The sequence below is a fragment of the Archocentrus centrarchus genome, chromosome 13 (genome assembly GCF_007364275.1).
Source record: "Archocentrus centrarchus isolate MPI-CPG fArcCen1 chromosome 13, fArcCen1, whole genome shotgun sequence".
Lineage (NCBI taxonomy): Eukaryota > Metazoa > Chordata > Actinopteri > Cichliformes > Cichlidae > Archocentrus > Archocentrus centrarchus.
The window spans coordinates 41,112,490-41,130,018 of NC_044358.1; the positions used below are offsets into that span (position 1 = coordinate 41,112,490).

At 45.8% G+C, this 17,529-nt stretch overlaps 1 protein-coding gene across 3 annotated transcripts in view; it reads left to right on the plus strand.

Moving 5' to 3' along the window:
* acsl3a (acyl-CoA synthetase long chain family member 3a) overlaps positions 1-17,529 on the plus strand; it is a 42,210-nt gene that overhangs the window by 4,170 nt on the left and 20,511 nt on the right. For 2 of the 3 annotated variants that reach the window (XM_030744951.1, XM_030744952.1), the window contains exons 1-2: positions 3,439-3,813; positions 11,276-11,453. In XM_030744951.1, coding sequence (XP_030600811.1) covers positions 3,439-3,813; positions 11,276-11,453 — 553 coding nt within the window. Of the gene's footprint in view, positions 1-3,275; positions 3,814-11,275; positions 11,454-17,529 lie in introns of those variants that run through there. The other variant, XM_030744950.1, reaches the window with a different exon arrangement.

Consider the following 17,529-nt stretch of genomic DNA (forward strand, 5'->3'; position numbering starts at 1 on the left):
AGTGAAGGGGTAAAACGTGTTCCACCAGGGTGCAGTTTTGGTAAACTGTAGCCTCCTGTGATGAAGCAAGGCATCCTGGCTGGGTAAACAATACACCAAGCAGAACAACAGTGCTGTAGAGAAAGGAGTCCACATCCCACAGGGAACAGATGGTAGTCTGGGAGAGCAGTGCTGGTAAAATCTTTGATTTATTTATGAGTCTCAATGGGACACTTGAGGGTTGAGTGTGTACAGGAAGGAGGTGGGCACAGCATCTGTGTGTTTCAAGAGGGTAGTTTTTGTAGAGGTGGAAGAACAATGTGGTGAAGCAAGATGAGCTTCTTCCTCCTATGAATAATGAATTACTGCTGCTAAAATTGACTGTTGTGGGACTTCGGAGTGGGTATGTGCGCACACACACTGTTTTGATAGACAGTGTTATTTTAGCTGCACAGCTGCAAAGACAGTCTATGGCCCAAATAGAAACATCAATATACATTAGGGTTATTTGCTATACTTGTGGCCTTAAATAACAGTTTAAGAACCTTATTAACACAGAAACCAAGAGATGTGGAATTTCTTGGTGGGAAGAAAAAGTGGTGAAGCCAGTTTTCCCCCCTACCTTTTTTCTTTCCTCTGTCAGACTTCAGTCTTTGTCTTTGCTTCTGGGGTGTAGCACAAAGCTCACTAGCAAAAATAACTTCCCAATAAGTGTTAATTAGCCTAAAACCAAAGATGGGCACATGCCGTCTGACTCCAGAGATCTGTAAGTCAGATAGATAGATAGACAGGTAGACAGATAGACAGATAGACAAGTAGCTAGGTAGATAGATACTTTGTTGAGCTATAGATACTTTATTGATCCTGAAGAAAATTAAGGCATCCAGCAGCTTAACACGCACAATAAGTAGAATACAAATACTATATACAAACTATACTAAGCTGTACAGGGGCTTGGTGCTCTGAAAACACTAAGTAGGGGACAACTTCTGTTTGCAAAAAGAAGTCTGTCCGTATAGAAGTCTATGGCTCAATTCATCTGTTACACTTTACTGATCATGCTCATATTGTATCATATGATCAGCACAGTTAAGTGGTTGGCAGTGGTGATTTCCCAGTTGCAAGATAAGAACTTTTGTGGCTCAGTGACCACACCTAATAGCCGGATCATAATATTATTTGGCTGTTGAGTATGGTTACCCTAGTAATCCACATTAATCATCATCCGCTGTATTACTTGGTATATCTTCTATGAGTTTGGCATGAAATTTAATTTACTTGAATCACTGTGATTATGAATAGAGATTACCATATTTTTAACTGAGAGTGTTTGATTACACCAGGCACTAATTCTATGCAATCACTGTTTTCTCACTCCACATTTGAAATCAGTATTGCTCACACGCTACGCACACTTAAAAGTTGGTGCACAGATGTGAGAGTCAGTGTCATGGATAATGTTGAAACACAGAAGTATAACACTGGCAAAGAAACTGTGTTTAATGTGGCTTATCCTCATTCCCAGGTACTAAAACCAGTCAGTGCTCCTAATTCTATGCCTCTGATGACATATTTCCCTTGTGTTTTATTCATGTCACAGTTGGCATAAGCAATTAAGGTAAAAAGAAAGTAAAACCTTAAATTCTAAGGTTTTTTGTGTCAGAACATGAAAATAATCTGGTTCTTACCAGGTTTTAAAATTATTTAAATAAAAATAACACATGACATAGAATGTTGACCTTGCCTGATTTCTTTTTTCTTTCTTTCTTTCTTTTTTTTTGCATATTTTGCAGATTTACGTGTTTCAGATCATCAGACAGTTTTGATATTAGACAAAGGTAACCCAAATAAATACAAAATGCAGTTTTTAAAGTATGATTTAATTAGCTAATGGAAAAAAGCTGTCCAAACCTCCAGTGCTATCCTTATTATCTAATGCTAATGGTGATAACGAGGGCTGAGTATCAAGCCTGCATACTTTTTTGGTGACATCCAAAAGATGTCCACAGCACAGGCTACTGAAAGTGTAACTGACATGTCTTATGTATGAGGTATTCTTTGAGAGGATAATGCAAGATTTCAGTCAATACTTTTTTATTGCAAAATAATCTTAACTCATAATCTACTTACCTGTTTTGTTTTTTTCTTTCACAGTAGGTAATAAACACTCATGCTGAACCCATACCTTTTTTTGGCTAAATTATGGCCTGCTACTTGTGTTTAAACAATATTTAAATACCTTTTGGGTTCTTTTTTAGATAAAAGAAAGTGTTTAAAAACAGTAAAATAAGGCCTTGAAGCTCACATTCAGTGTCTGCTTTAAAAATTAGATATCAGCACTTTATATTGTATCTAAACCTACTGGTAAGAGACCTTTATGTTTAAATGATAATACTGCCTAATTAAATTTTAATGCTATGCTTAATATTAGCCTTCAGGAGTTATGGAGAACTAGACTTACCAGGAAGTCTGTAAGATAACCTTTATAATGCTGATCTTTGTTCAGAACTCTGGATAGCTCCCAAACTTATCTTCTATAGGCTGCAGTCTCCATCACCAAGTGCATAGCTGGTCTGCGTGTGTCTAACAAAACTAAGGATGAGGTGAAATTTAAAACATGCGCACATACAGGACAGCCACTTCTTACCCAGTTAAGTAGGTGTGAGGCAGTCCCTCTGCACAAACCCCATCTCATTCCAGCTGAATCTTACATCATGAAATTTAACAGTTACAGTGAAGCTAGTGGATTCACTGTTGTGCCGGACACACTCTTGAGCTACAGCTCGTTCCCTGTTCTTATCTTTTCCTGTCTCGGCCACTTCTGTCAAGTGGCTTGTACCCTGTCACACACCCCACATATACACTTTCAGAAACCTCACAGTCAGTGTCATTTATGCCTGTTAGAGCTGACCTTTATTACTTTTCCCACTCCTTCCTTTGTGTCCTCATCCTTTTGATTTGTTTCTCCTTATACCTCCTTCCTCGTCCTTCTGTCTCTGTTGTGTTTTGCTGTCTTTGATGCTAACAGTGGCTGATGTTGACTGATGTGCTCTGTTCTTTGGCTTGAGTGCACTGAACACAGGAGTTGCAGGGTGGGGCAGGAATATTTGAATCAGAGAGCCGGTGTGTCACACCATCTTCTGCCAGTAACAAAATGTCTTATGCTTTTTGTGTGCGAGACTTAGGGTTTTGTTTCGGTTTTGTAATGAATTGCCTGGATTAATTTCCGAACTGAAACTCAGGAGTGTTGTCATATTTTCCTCTAATGCCAGGTTATTGACACTTTTTTTCCTTAGGAGTATTGGAGGACTGAGGGCGTTGTATAACCAGAGAAGGATAGTCAAGCTCTATAAAAGACAGAAGGAGAAGGCAACAAAAGTAAAGAGGGAACCACTGCACCAGCACGAGCAGGCACTTCTTCCACACTCCCTCCTCTCTGCCCATCACAGCTTCACCAAGATGAAACTGAAAGAAGACCTGAACCCTATGCTGCTGCTCCTCTTCCACCTCATGGTGTGGATCTACACCATCATCACCTTCCTACCTTCTTACCTCCTCAGCTGGGTTTCTGGACCTGACGGGAGCTTCTATGGCTCTGAGGAGGAGAGAGCCAAGAGAGTGAAAGCTCGCTCTGTCCTGGGACGTCCCGAAGGACCCTACCGAGCAGTGAGTGCAATGAAGAAGCTGGTTACATCTCTGCATCCAGGAGTGGACACACTGGATAAAATGTTTGAGTATGCAGCCATGAGGTTCCCCGACAGAGACTGCCTTGGGACGAGGGAGGTGATTAGCACTGAAGATGAGCGACAGGGCAACGGGAAGGTGTTCAAGAAGGTAAAGAATGATGTGGAAGTGAGGGAGTAAATGTTGTGTCATAGTACCAGTGTAGAGAAAAAAGGGACATTAAACGTTCTATTACAGGTATTGGAAAGGACCACTCTCATACCACACTCTGTTATCTGTCCCTTAAATATGCAGCTACAGCCAGCTTAAGCAACCAATAATAACTACAAACATCAACGGGATTGTGTCCTATAGAAAAGTCCCAAAAAAGCAGTTAGTTTAAAGGTATGAATACTTCTACTGACAAATGGGGTAATACTTGTCACACAAGGTGTACAGAGAGTAATTGTCATAACCTAGGGGAGGGTCTGCGTGTGTGTGTGTCTGTATACATGTGTGTTTGTCCTGCGGGCCACAGCGGAGGTTCCGGTGTCTCCGCCTCCCTAGGGCGGAGATCACCACACCTGCTACGGATCAAGCCATCAGGCAGGGTCTTTTTAAGCTGCCAGCAGACCATCACTCTTCGCTGGATCATTGACTACTTCTCAGTTAGTACCGGCTCTCTGGTGTGACTCTCGCTTTCGTGGATGTATATTACTTACCTGCTCTTCGTGTTCGCTCCTTTTTCAGATCCCCGTGTCAGTTCCTGCTCGTCCTTTCGGAAACCCCGGCTTTTCGTCAACCCGCCGCTCCACGCCGTACCACAGCTGGCCCCTCACCACCTGGGAATTCCTTCAGCCTCTCGACCCGCTTCAGCCGCCTCCCCCCTCGCCTTCCTGGACCCCCTTGTCTTTGCACCTCTATCAATCACTGTAAATAAACTTGCACCTTGCTTTCATCAGCCACCGCTTGTGTGTCCTCTTCCTCCTCGAGTCCTGACAGAATGATCCAGCCAAAACCGGACACCGCGGACGCTGATCCGGTTCATCGGGCCCTGACTATTCAAGAGGAAACCCTCCAGCGTCACGACCATATGCTCCGTCTGGTTTCCAGTCAGCTGGGCGCAGCCACCCAACAGCTCGCCGATCTCCGAGGTATGTTGGAATCCACCATGTCATCCGCTACGCCCCGTCACCAGGATTTATCCCCTCCGCCGACAGATCCGCCGGCTGGTTTGGCTTCCGCGACCGAGCCCGCCGTAGCGTTGGAGAAAGCCCTGCCCATCCCGGAGGTGTTCCGCGGTGAGTTAGGGAAATGTGGAGGTTTCCTCACCCAATGTTCCCTCGTTTTCCGGCAACAGAGAAATGCCTACGCTTCTGATTGTGCAAAGATTGGTTTTATGGTCAATCTGTTCCGCGGTAGAGCATTAGAGTGGGGGCACGCTGTGTTACGGGGAAACCCCGATCTGTCTTTCCCTGCGTTCTTGTCTCGATTTAAGGAGGTGTTTGATAAAGGCACCAGCCCTGAATCCGCATCCCAGAAGTTGCTCAGCCTGCAGCAGGGACAACAGAGCATGGCGGATTTCTCCGTGGATTTCCGGATCCTCGCGGAGGAGGCCGGCTGGGAGGAAAAGGCGCTCAGGGGAGTATTCCTGAACAATATTAATGATGATCTCAAGTATGAACTTGCCACTAGGGATTTGCCTCAGTCCTTGGAGGCCGTGATTTCATTGTGTATCCATGTAGATGACCGCCTGAGAGCACGACGGACTCCGAGGAACTACAACTCCCAGCATGCCCCTCGCCGGGCGGTTTCCGCGGACCGGAGGAGCCTCCTAGCGGACGACAGCTCGGCTACGGCGCCCCCTTGCGGCGCGGAGGAGCAACCCATGCAACTCGGCCGCGCACGGCTGTCTCTCTCTGAGCGACGACGGAGATGGGAGGCGGGGGAGTGCATCTACTGTGGCAAAAAGGGCCACTACATCGCGTCATGCCCTGTTTGCCCAAAAGACCGCGCCCGTCAGTAATGGTGGGGATACTGGCGGGTCAAGCTAACGCATGCTCCTCCCTGCCCAGATTCACGCTTCAGACAAGGATAAATCTTCCATCAGGCAGTCACACAGTCTTGGCACTCCTCGATTCCGGAGCTGAGAAAAATCTCATGGACCGTGCCCTCGCCCAGCAGTGGGGTGTTCCATCCACAGCGCTACCCACGCCTCTCCTGGTCTCCGCTCTGGACGGCGCCAAGCTTTCTGAAATCACTCACAAGACCCAACCGCTTTCTGTGACTCTGTCGGGTAATCACTCTGAACGGCTCTCCTTTTACCTGTTTGACTCTGCACAGACGCCCATCGTCCTCGGCTTTCCCTGGTTGCAACTGCACAATCCACAGATTAACTGGGCGAATCGCAGCATCTCGGGTTGGAGTGAGCGGTGCCACCAGCGCTGCCTCAGATCCGCAACTCCCTCTCTCCCTCGGTCCACCGATTTGGGGGAGGGGACCCCACCTGACCTGTCCGGCGTCCCCTCGATCTATCACGACCTCGCTGAAGTATTCAATAAGGACCGGGCTGTTTCCCTGCCTCCCCACCGGCCTTACGACTGCGCCATCGACCTCATCCCGGGGGCGCCCTACCCCTCCAGCCGCCTCTACAGCATCTCTCCGCAGGAACGGGATGCCATGGAAAAATATATCACCGAAGCTCGGGCGTCCGGTCTGATTCGACCCTCCACCTCTCCCATGGGCGCGGGGTTTTTCTTCGTGGCCAAGAAGGACAAGACCCTCCGGCCCTGTATTGACTACCGCGGTCTGAACGAAATCACTGTGCGCAACAAATATCCTTTGCCACTTCTCACCTCTGCCTTTGAGCTCCTGCAGGGGGCAGCCATCTTCACCAAACTGGATCTCCGGAACGCTTACCATCTCGTCCGGATCCGGCAGGGAGACGAGTGGAAGACTGCCTTCAACACTCACCTCGGCCACTTCGAGTATCTTGTCATGCCCTTCGGCCTAACCAACGCGCCAGCTGTGTTCCAGGCCCTCGTAAACGACATACTCCGGGACTTCATCAATCATTTTGTGTTTGTCTATCTCGATGATATTTTGATCTTCTCATCCTCATTACAGGAGCATCAGGGACATGTGCGGCAGGTGTTGCAGCGGTTACTGGAGAATCGTCTGTTCGTGAAGGGGGAGAAGTGCGAGTTTCATGTGGAGTCCACGGCGTTCTTGGGATACATTATTGGTAAAGGGCAGATCAAGGCGGACCCAGTTAAGGTACAAGCGGTCCTGGATTGGCCCGAGCCAGCGGATCGGAAACAGCTGCAGCGTTTTCTGGGCTTCGCCAATTTCTACCGCCGCTTCATTAAAGATTACAGCTCCATCACCCATGCTCTGACCTCTCTCACCTCTCCCAAGATTCCTTTCAGATGGACCCCCGCCGCTGCAGAGGCTTTCGCGCTCCTGAAGGGTCGGTTTGCCTCCGCACCCATCCTCATCCAACCTGACCTATCCAACTCATTCGTCGTGGAGGTGGACGCGTCCGACGTGGGGGTAGGGGCAGTGTTGTCCCAACAGTCCATGGGTAGCCTCCGACCCTGCGCCTTCTTCTCTCGCCGCCTCTCCCCGGCAGAACGGAATTACGACGTAGGGGACCGGGAGCTGCTGGCCATCAAACTAGCCTTGGAGGAATGGCGGCACTGGCTGGAGGGCGCGACGCATCCCTTCTTGGTCTGGACTGATCACAAGAACCTGGCCTATCTGCGAACCGCCAGACGTTTGAAACCCCGGCAGGCCAGGTGGGCCTTGTTTTTTACCCGATTTAACTTTACTATCTCTTATAGACCTGGGTCACGGAATGTCAAGCCCGACGCTCTGTCCCGACAGTTCAGCTCCACGGACTCCTCCTCGCAGCCAGAGTTTGTCTTGCCTCCCTCTTGCGTCATTGGAGCCATCACCTGGGAGATCGAATCCGCCATTCAGGCAGCTCTACGGACTGAACCAGATCCTGGGACGGGACCCCCCAACCGCCTTTATGTTCCCTCTCGAGTGCGAAGCCGCGTACTGCAATGGGGACACGCAGCCAAATTCACGTGCCATCCCGGGGCCAATCGCACTGTGGCCTTCCTCCAGCGTTATTTCTGGTGGCCTACATTGATTAAGGATACCCGTGAGTACGTGGCAGCATGCAGCATTTGTGCACAAAATAAACCTTCTCTGTCACCTCCATCAGGTCTCCTCCGGCCCTTACCCACCCCTAAGCGACCATGGTCTCACATAGCTCTGGACTTCGTCACAGGACTTCCTCCCTCTGAAGGAAACACCGTGGTCCTGACCATTATCGACCGGTTTTCCAAGGCCACCCACTTCGTTGCGCTACCCAAGCTCCCCTCCGCCTTGGAGACGGCCCGGCTTCTCACCACCCACGTTTTTCGGCTCCATGGGATTCCTGAAGACATCGTGTCGGATCGGGGGCCCCAGTTCACATCTCAGGTCTGGAAGGAGTTCTGTACATCTCTCGGAGCCAAGGTGAGCCTCTCCTCTGGTTATCATCCCCAGACAAATGGGCAGACGGAACGGGCCAACCAGGAGTTGGAGGCAGCATTACGATGCGTGGCGTCCACCAATCAGGCCACCTGGAGTTCCCACTTGGCGTGGGTTGAGTATGCACATAACTCTCTCTCCTCCTCCGCCACAGGGGTGTCCCCCTTCGAGGCCTCCTTGGGTTTCCAACCGCCACTCCTCCCTGCCATCGAGGAGGATCTCACCATTCCCTCCGTCCAGCATCACCTTCGCCGCTGTCGCCGGCTATGGAGGTCCACCCGCGCAGCTCTGCTTCGGACGAAGGAGCAAAACAAACGCGTCGCTGATCGCCATCGGACCCCTGCGCCGGACTACCAACCAGGCCAAAAGGTATGGCTCTCCACGAAAAATGTTCCAGTCCGTGCCGAGTCTAGGAAACTGGCCCCCACCTTCCTGGGGCCCTTCGAGATCGACTCCATCGTTAACCCTGTGTCTGTCCGCCTCAAACTCCCTCGTACCATGCGCATCCATAACGTCTTCCATGTCTCCCAACTTAAGCCTGTTGCCACCAGTCCTTTGTGCCCTCCAGCTGCCTCACCTCCTCCTGCCCGTTTTCTCGATGGCCAGCGGATCTACACCGTCCGTCGCATTATGGACGCCCGCCGTCGGGGGCGGGGTTATCAGTTCTTGGTGGACTGGGAGGGCTACGGTCCCGAAGAGCGATCCTGGGTGTCCCGAGCTAACATTCTGGATGCGGCCATGGTGCGGGAGTTCCGGCGGCGCCATCCCGAGAAGTTTCGGTCGCCAGGAGGCTCCCGTTGAGGAGGGGGTACTGTCATAACCTAGGGGGAGGGTCTGCGTGTGTGTGTGTCTGTATACATGTGTGTTTGTCCTGCGGGCCACAGCGGAGGTTCCGGTGTCTCCGCCTCCCTAGGGCGGAGATCACCACACCTGCTACGGATCAAGCCATCAGGCAGGGTCTTTTTAAGCTGCCAGCAGACCATCACTCTTCGCTGGATCATTGACTACTTCTCAGTTAGTACCGGCTCTCTGGTGTGACTCTCGCTTTCGTGGATGTATATTACTTACCTGCTCTTCGTGTTCGCTCCTTTTTCAGATCCCCGTGTCAGTTCCTGCTCGTCCTTTCGGAAACCCCGGCTTTTCGTCAACCCGCCGCTCCACGCCGTACCACAGCTGGCCCCTCACCACCTGGGAATTCCTTCAGCCTCTCGACCCGCTTCAGCCGCCTCCCCCCTCGCCTTCCTGGACCCCCTTGTCTTTGCACCTCTATCAATCACTGTAAATAAACTTGCACCTTGCTTTCATCAGCCACCGCTTGTGTGTCCTCTTCCTCCTCGAGTCCTGACAGTAATATTGTATGCACATGCTGTTCAAATTTTTGTTTGCAACAGTCAGCCAATCAGAAGAAAGTTGTATTAAAGCAGTGGTTCTCAAACTTTTTCCATCATGCCCTGCTTTGCAGAACGAAATCTTTTCACGCCCCACAAGGTCCAGTGGAGGGGGTGGGGGTGGGGTTAGGCAAGGTAGCATTTAATAAGACTAAAAAGTGCTTTTGTTGTGAAGTATTTTAAGCTTCAGATTTGTTGGTGAGTACTTAAAGCACCAGATCACTGTATGTGGAAATGATTGATACATTGCAGCTCATTGTAATGAACGATCCTGTCACTCAAGTACAACGGTGAGGCGCACTGGTATGTTTTTAAGACAGCAGTTTTAGACAAAAAGGGAGCTCTATAGCACATTATCTGACTTAAGAGAAGCCTACCGGTTTATTGCTGAGTGTGTATCTGTGTGGATTTCTGTACTGTGATATGAAAACATCAAATCCATGGGATAATGAGCAAGAGATTGCATAGTCATGGTTGGACAGTGTTGTCAGACAGTGTAAGGAAGTGTCATAGGGAACTGATCAAAGAAGAGAAGGAATAAGATCTGAAAATGAGTAGAGAAGTCAATCAGCAGACAAGCTGTCAAGGATACGCAGCTTTCAAACTAATGAGGAGAACAGAGGTGGAAGGTAGACATTTTTCATATTGTAACAAATAAAGTTTTTAGAATTCCAGATGTCTTTAAAATGTCCGTCTGTTACTTTTCTTGACCTGATGTCTGGTCAGACCTTTTAGTAATGTTTAAAATGTTTGAAATTCCACTTCCAGTTGCTGCTACTCTTTCAGCTGACAGCTTGTTTGTCTGCTAGATGCATTAATGTCCACTGTACAAAAAGTACAAAAGTCAAAACAGTAAAAAAAAATACATATATTTATCAATCCATAATTTGTTAAAATTGGAGTTAAAGAAAAGTGTAAAATTCTACCATTAACATATTTGGATTCTTCAGTGTGCTTGCACAGTCAGGTGTTTACATTAGTTCTGAATTACCCATTAATCCCAGTGGCCTGATCCCTCTAATCCATTGAAAGTCCACTGTTGAAACGCTTATTGCTGCAAGACTGCTAAGCTGTTTAGCTCCCAGTTATTGTTTCCAATCAGTAGAAAACAGCACTGTATAGTTATCATGAATCTCTCTCCGTCTGTGTGTTTGTGTGCACTGTCATTTATTAACCATTAGGAGTCGGTATAAGCTCGCTAATACATGTGCAGGAAGCTCTCTGGTCATAGTGTGCGAGTCTTGAAGAGCATATCCAGAAGCCTGTGCTCATCTTTCTCTCGTGCAGCTGATGACCGGGACTTGCAGCAGCATGAGAATGACAGCAAGAGGAAGTACTTCTGTTTGGCAACAGCGGACCGTTGCTCCCTTTCCTATGACTTCTTAATAAGAAACAGGCCTAGCATGTGACTGTGGGATGGAAGACAGAAGCAGGGCTACACAACAGTTCTGTGGTTCTTTTTTTTTTTTTTTAAGGAAATACTAGATTTGCATCCTTTCCTCTTTCAGTTTCTCACTATCCATCTTTTTTGTCACTGTTCTGCTCCATTAGTAAATCCCTTTATATTCAGCAAAAAGAGAAAAAAATAAAATCACCCACTAGCAGTTAAATTTTGTCTTCAGTGGGACAGGATACAGTGTGCTTGGCAACAAAATATTTATGCTTCTTCCTCTGGCCTCACCCTCTTCCCACCACCCCTGCAGGTAGTTCTTGGTGAGTACCGCTGGCTCTCCTACAAGGACGCCCTCACAGCAGCCACCCAGCTGGGCAGTGGTCTGGCAGCGTTGGGACAGCGGCCTAAAACCAACATTGCCATCTTCTGTGAGACACGAGCAGAGTGGATAATAGCTGCCCAGGCTTGTTTCACATACAACTTCCCATGTAAGTCCAGGTTTCTCAGAGTACCTAGACATACTGTATGGCAAACATACATAATTACATACATAATACTAACATACAGGGGTTGGACAATGAAACTGAAACACCTGTCATTTTAGTGTGGGAGGTTTCATGGCTAAATTGGACCAGCCTGGTGGCCAGTCTTCATTAATTGCACATTGCACCAGTAAGAGCAGAGTGTGAAGGTCCAATTAGCAGGGTAAGAGCACAGTTTTGCTCAAAATATTGCAATGCACACAACATTATGGGTGACATACCAGAGTTCAAAAGAGGACAAATTGTTGGTGCGCGTCTTGCTGGCGCATCTGTGACCAAGACAGCAAGTCTTTGTGATGTATCAAGAGCCACGGTATCCAGGGTAATGTCAGCATACCACCAAGAAGGACGAACCACATCCAACAGGATTAACTGTGGATGCAAGAGGAAGCTGTCTGAAAGGGATGTTCGGCTGCTAACCCGGATTGTATCCAAAAAACATAAAACCACGGCTGCCCGAATCACTGCAGAATTAAATGTGCACCTCAACTCTCCTGTTTCCACCAAAACTGTCCGTCGGGAGCTCCACAAGGTCAATATACACGGCCGGGCTGCTATAGCCAAACCTTTGGTCACTCGTGCCAATGCCAAACGTCGGTTTCAATGGTGCAAGGAGTGCAAATCTTGGGCTGTGGACAATGTGAAACATGTATTGTTCTCTGATGAGTCCACCTTTACTGTTTTCCCCACATCCGGGAGAGTTACGGTGTGGAGAAGCACCAAAGAAGCGTACCACCCAGACTGTTGCATGCCCAGAGTGAAGCATGGGGGTGGATCAGTGATGGTTTGGGCTGCCATATCATGGAGTTCCCTTGGCCCAATACTTGTGCTAGATGGGCGCGTCACTGCCAAGGACTACTGAACTATTCTGGAGGACCATGTGCATCCAATGGTTCAAACATTGTATCCTGAAGGCGGTGCCGTGTATCAGGATGACAATGCAGCAATACACACAGCAAGACTGGTGAAAGATTGGTTTGATGAACATGAAAGTGAAGTTGAACATCTCCCATGGCCTGCACAGTCACCAGATCTAAATATTATTGAGCCACTTTGGGGTGTTTTGGAGGAGCGAGTCAGGAAACGTTTTCCTCCACCAGCATCACGTCGTGACCTGGCCACTATCCTGCAAGAAGAATGGCTTAAAATCCCTCTGACCACTGTGCAGGACTTGTATATGTCATTCCCAAGACGAATTGAAGCTGTATTGGCTGCAAAAGGAGGCCCTACACCATACTAATAAATTATTGTGGTCTAAAACCAGGTGTTTCAGTTTCATTGTCCAACCCCTGTACATGTTCATGGAAAGGACTGAAAAGAACATGCAGGTGAGAAGCATCAGGCTTTCTACACTACTGTGTATCTCTTTGTTTCAAATGTACTTTCCATTTGTACTTTTCCATTATACAGAGGAGCTGCTGCCAAGTACACTTAGTTCCCTTTGATGTTACATGTGACCAGTGCTAACTGACATTCAGTCGGTGATCCATCTTTGTAGCAGTCTGTCTAGAGCTGAGGTTAAGGTCTCCTCTGGAGCGTTACTTCAGTAGCAGGAGAACCCAAATGCAGGACACAGGAAGCATCAGCTCAAAATTACAAAACCAGTCAGGCAAACAAAAACAAGAGGCTCAAGCTTTTATCCAGGAACCAAAGAAAGAAGCAAAAAATAAACAAGGCTCAAAGTAGCAGGCTATGAAGGCAATTAGCAGACAGCTGATGTGGGAAACTGCTGGACCACATTCACACGAGGATCTGATTGGGTAGAAAGACACAAGCGGAACTTGTTAGAGCATAAGACATTAACAATGACAAAAATACAAGGATATTAAATAAAACCAATAAAATGGAGAACAACTACAACTAAAACCCTAAACCATGGCATATCTCTGCAAGGTTGTTATATCATTTCCCTAACTATGCAAATGATGTCATGGCTGCTGCGGCTAACAAAGCAGGAAGGACCTCAGAGCAGGACACAGGCGAGTGCAGGATTGATACTTGAGATTTTATTAATAAAGTTTTTAACTGAGATGGCTGAACTGAAGGCAGCTACACAAAAAAAACCCAAAACTCGAAATCCAAAGCTAGAAAAACTCAAAAACACAAAAGATTCAGCAGGAATGTCACACACAGACATTATTTAAAAAAAAAAAATGACAAGGACTCAAACACAGAACTAAACAACAGAGACTTAAATACACAGAGGAAACGAGGGGTGAGGGGAAACAACTGGGGACAACAGGTGAAATGAATGAGACTAATAACAGGAAGTAAAACACAACACAAAACACATGGAGGACAAGACTACCAAAATAAAACAGAAAGTGAACAAGACACACGCAGACCTAACACAGGAAACTTGACAAACGGAACATTACCCAAACAACAAGGAAAACAGCACACTCAAACAACAAACTGAGAAACACAACCTGGAAAATATAACAAAAGAAAGCTACACAAAAGAAACTCAAAACACCGGGCCAATGGCCCAGGACCATGACAAACGAACAGTAGAAGCATGATTTTTGAAAAGCACAGACACAGAGTTAATATAGCAGTGTGGGATTTTTTCTGTAGTTTTTTTATTTTTGTTTCATTTTGAAGTTTTCTTTTTTTTTTTTCACTTTAAATTTAGTTAGTGTCCAGCCTTCATTGTTTAAAAAATTAGTTTCTGTAAGGTTGTGTGTAACATTGTTTTTATTATTATTATTATTATTATTATTATTATTATTATTATTATTATTATTATTATTATTATTATTATTATGTGTTTTTCTTCTTTGGTCAGGACAGATTTAAGAAATTCAGTAATGCTTTTACAAACACTTGACTCATAGCCATGTAGACATCCCAGCATCAATAAAGTAGATGACCCACTCTACCCCTGTAAGGCACAGCTACCTGCCCCGTACCTTTGTAATTCCCCAAATATGTGGTGTTTATTGTTTTCCTACAGGTGTGTTAGTAAAAAGTTCTAATGATGCCTACAGTGCCTACAGTAAAACTGACTAACAAATGGATCTATTTTTTTTTAAAGGATACACACATAATTTGTACATTATCATGTATTTTCAGTTTAGGTTGTAACTCTGTGGTCTGTATTCTCCTCTGTTTGGTCTTTCCCACTGAGTAGCTCCAAATAATTCTGGATCTGGCTGCTTTATAGAGATTTCTGTGTGTGTGTGTGTGTGTGTGTGTGTGTGTGTGTGTGTGTGTGTGTGTGTGTGTGTGTGTGTGTGCGTGTGTGTGTGTTTGTGTGTGTGTTCACATGTTAGTGGTTTCATGTTAGTGGACAACTTGTAACATGCAGGGCCCAGCTGAGACAGAAGAAGGTCAATTTGTCCCTTCTGCTTCGTTGTTATGTAAGTGTCCCATTTCTCCTCCTTCGCTGCTTTCTCTCTTCCCCGTCTGTTTCTCCAAGTTCTTGTTAGAAAAACACACTCAGACACTGAAAGAGTGCATTTGATATATTTTATACATGAATGGTGTCGGTACTTGTACAGCAGTTGTACAGCTTGTACAAAAATACTTCTTGTGTAATGGGAAGTGGTTCGTTTGATGTAGGTTTTCATTTCTTCCAGTGAGTGAATCATTTAATGTCAGTACAAAGCAGATTATGCTTCTGATGGTGTTTCTGGGAACGTTACGAGTCATCAAAATAAAAGCCAGTAGCATCACGTGGATGAAATGAAAGAAAAGCAAAGATGTTCTCTCCTTAAGTAAAAACTTTAATAATCAGAGAGAGCAGCGCAGCTGCAGGCTTCTGCATGATTTACTCTTTAATATGTTCCACAGCAAAGACTACAGCACCTTTTATTCATCACAAGCTTCCATAGTAGTTCATTGAATCTTTTTGATTACCCATAAAGGAGCCTTTGTTTTGGCTATCCACTTTAATTTTAGCTCCATTAAACTGTCATGCACAGCACAGCAATGCAAGCCAAGAAGGCCTCTTTATATTTCATCTTCCTCTGTTGCAAACACAAACAGTGGGAGAGTGGAAAAGCCAGAGGCAGTGGACAGCACATAGAGAGGCCTTAAAGGTTGGAAAGAGCAACAGAGGAAGAAACAGAGGGGAGGAAGGAGAAGAAGACAAGTGAGGGGTGATGGCGTCAGAAGAGGGGTGAGAGAGTCTACGTGAGCATCTGATGTTGACAGAGGCATCAAGGAGTCAGCCAAAGGCCCCCAGTGAACTCAAATACTTAGTGCATGTGTGTGTGTGTTCATTGTACTTCATATCCACTATACACTGGCTCAGAAGACCAACTTTTGTGAGCTGTCTGCTCTTGTTTCACTATATAAGTTACATAAAAGGTGTATCACAAGTAGCAGCTGCACAGCAAAGCTCCCTTAGAGTCAAGGAAACGCCACTGTTTCAAGATACCATTTGCTGAATCAAAACAAAAAAATGTCCAGACTCCACTTTGTAGCAACAAAGTGGAGTCTGGACATTTGCTAAGCTTCCTGTACTGACATGTAGTGTGTGATTGTGTGTGCGTATGTGTTAAGCAGGGGCCAGATTGAATGTTTAGATCTCACGGCTGGAGGTGTCATGGGCCTCCCTCTCACACACACACACGCTCACACACACACAGCAGCCAGCGCAGGAAGTGTCGGAGCTCCATGACGCAAGATTTTGATGTCACGAAGCCCTGTCCCATAAACCCCGGTGTCTGTGTCAGAGTGGGGACGCAGGATTATAGACTGTTATTCTCTGCTTCTGTCTCTCTCCTCCTGCTACTTTTTTCTCCTTCTTTCCTTCTTCTGTTTTTGCTTTCTGACACTGAAGCCATTTTTCTTTCTGCTGCGCTCATCTTTTAATGCAAACACTCTTCAGCTGCACGCTCATCTATAATATATTGTATTTCAGCATTTCTGTGCAGATCTGCATGTCTACAGTACATTGCAAGCACACACACCAGGCATTCCTGGAACATCATTATCAAATGATTGAATGTTGCATGGTTGTTGATGCTAGATAGGCTGGTTCAAGTATTTCAGAAACTGTTGACCTTGGATACTATTGACTGTTTTTATTGAATTTGTAATATCCACTAATATTACTTTATATCTTTTAGTCAAGTTAAAAAAAAAAAAGAAAAAGAAAATGTGTGAAGTCAGTTTTCATTTTGTCTCTATCTTTTAGTTCTGAGGGATTAAAATGTCTTGTGTACTTCTATACCACTGGACTTCACAGCTGAGGTCCATTATGGTATATTTTTTTAAACAAATGGTATTCCTCATCGGGTGCGCAGAGACTTTTATGGTCCTAAAGTACCTCTACGAACTGATAGAGTAAAAAAAAAGAAAACTGCAAAAACAAAAAATTGCCAGATGTATGGTGAAAATTTGGTATGTTGTGAACATATTTAATAAATCCACACTGTTGGCCACAATAAAGCCCAATACTGCAAACAAAAAGGTCAGCAGGCAGCAGCCATAATGGAAGCCATCCAAACATGCATAAGAAGATGTTCTTGAAGGGGACATGAGCCAAATTTAAATCAGGCATGTGCTTTTTTTTTTTTTTTAAACCTTTTTTGATCCTACTTCTCTTGGGAAACCTTTTTTCTCCATAAGAAGTGCAGATAATCTGCAGAGAAAACACTTTTGTTTTTTCTTTGAGAAGTTTTGTAAAAGGACATCAACATAATTCACTTGAAAAACTCTATGATCTTTGTTTATGCATTTAAACTCTACATTCTGGGGTTATTTTTGGCATGTTTTTAGTTCCTTTGATCCCTTTTATTCCCTTTGAGGCAAATCATAATGCTGAAGCATCCAGTGATATTTTAGACAATCAAAAGCTTCTAAATTTGTGGCACCAAATTGACAAAATCTATTTCCTGTCATGATCCTTCATGCACAAAGCATATACCACAAAGAACTTGACTAGACTGCACAGAACCCTGTCCTCAGCCTTGTCCAACACCTCTGAGAGGAACTACACTTAGGACTGTGAGCTGGGCCTGATCATAAACATGCTAAGAGTCTCCTGCAGCATGGTTCCAAGATGTGGCTG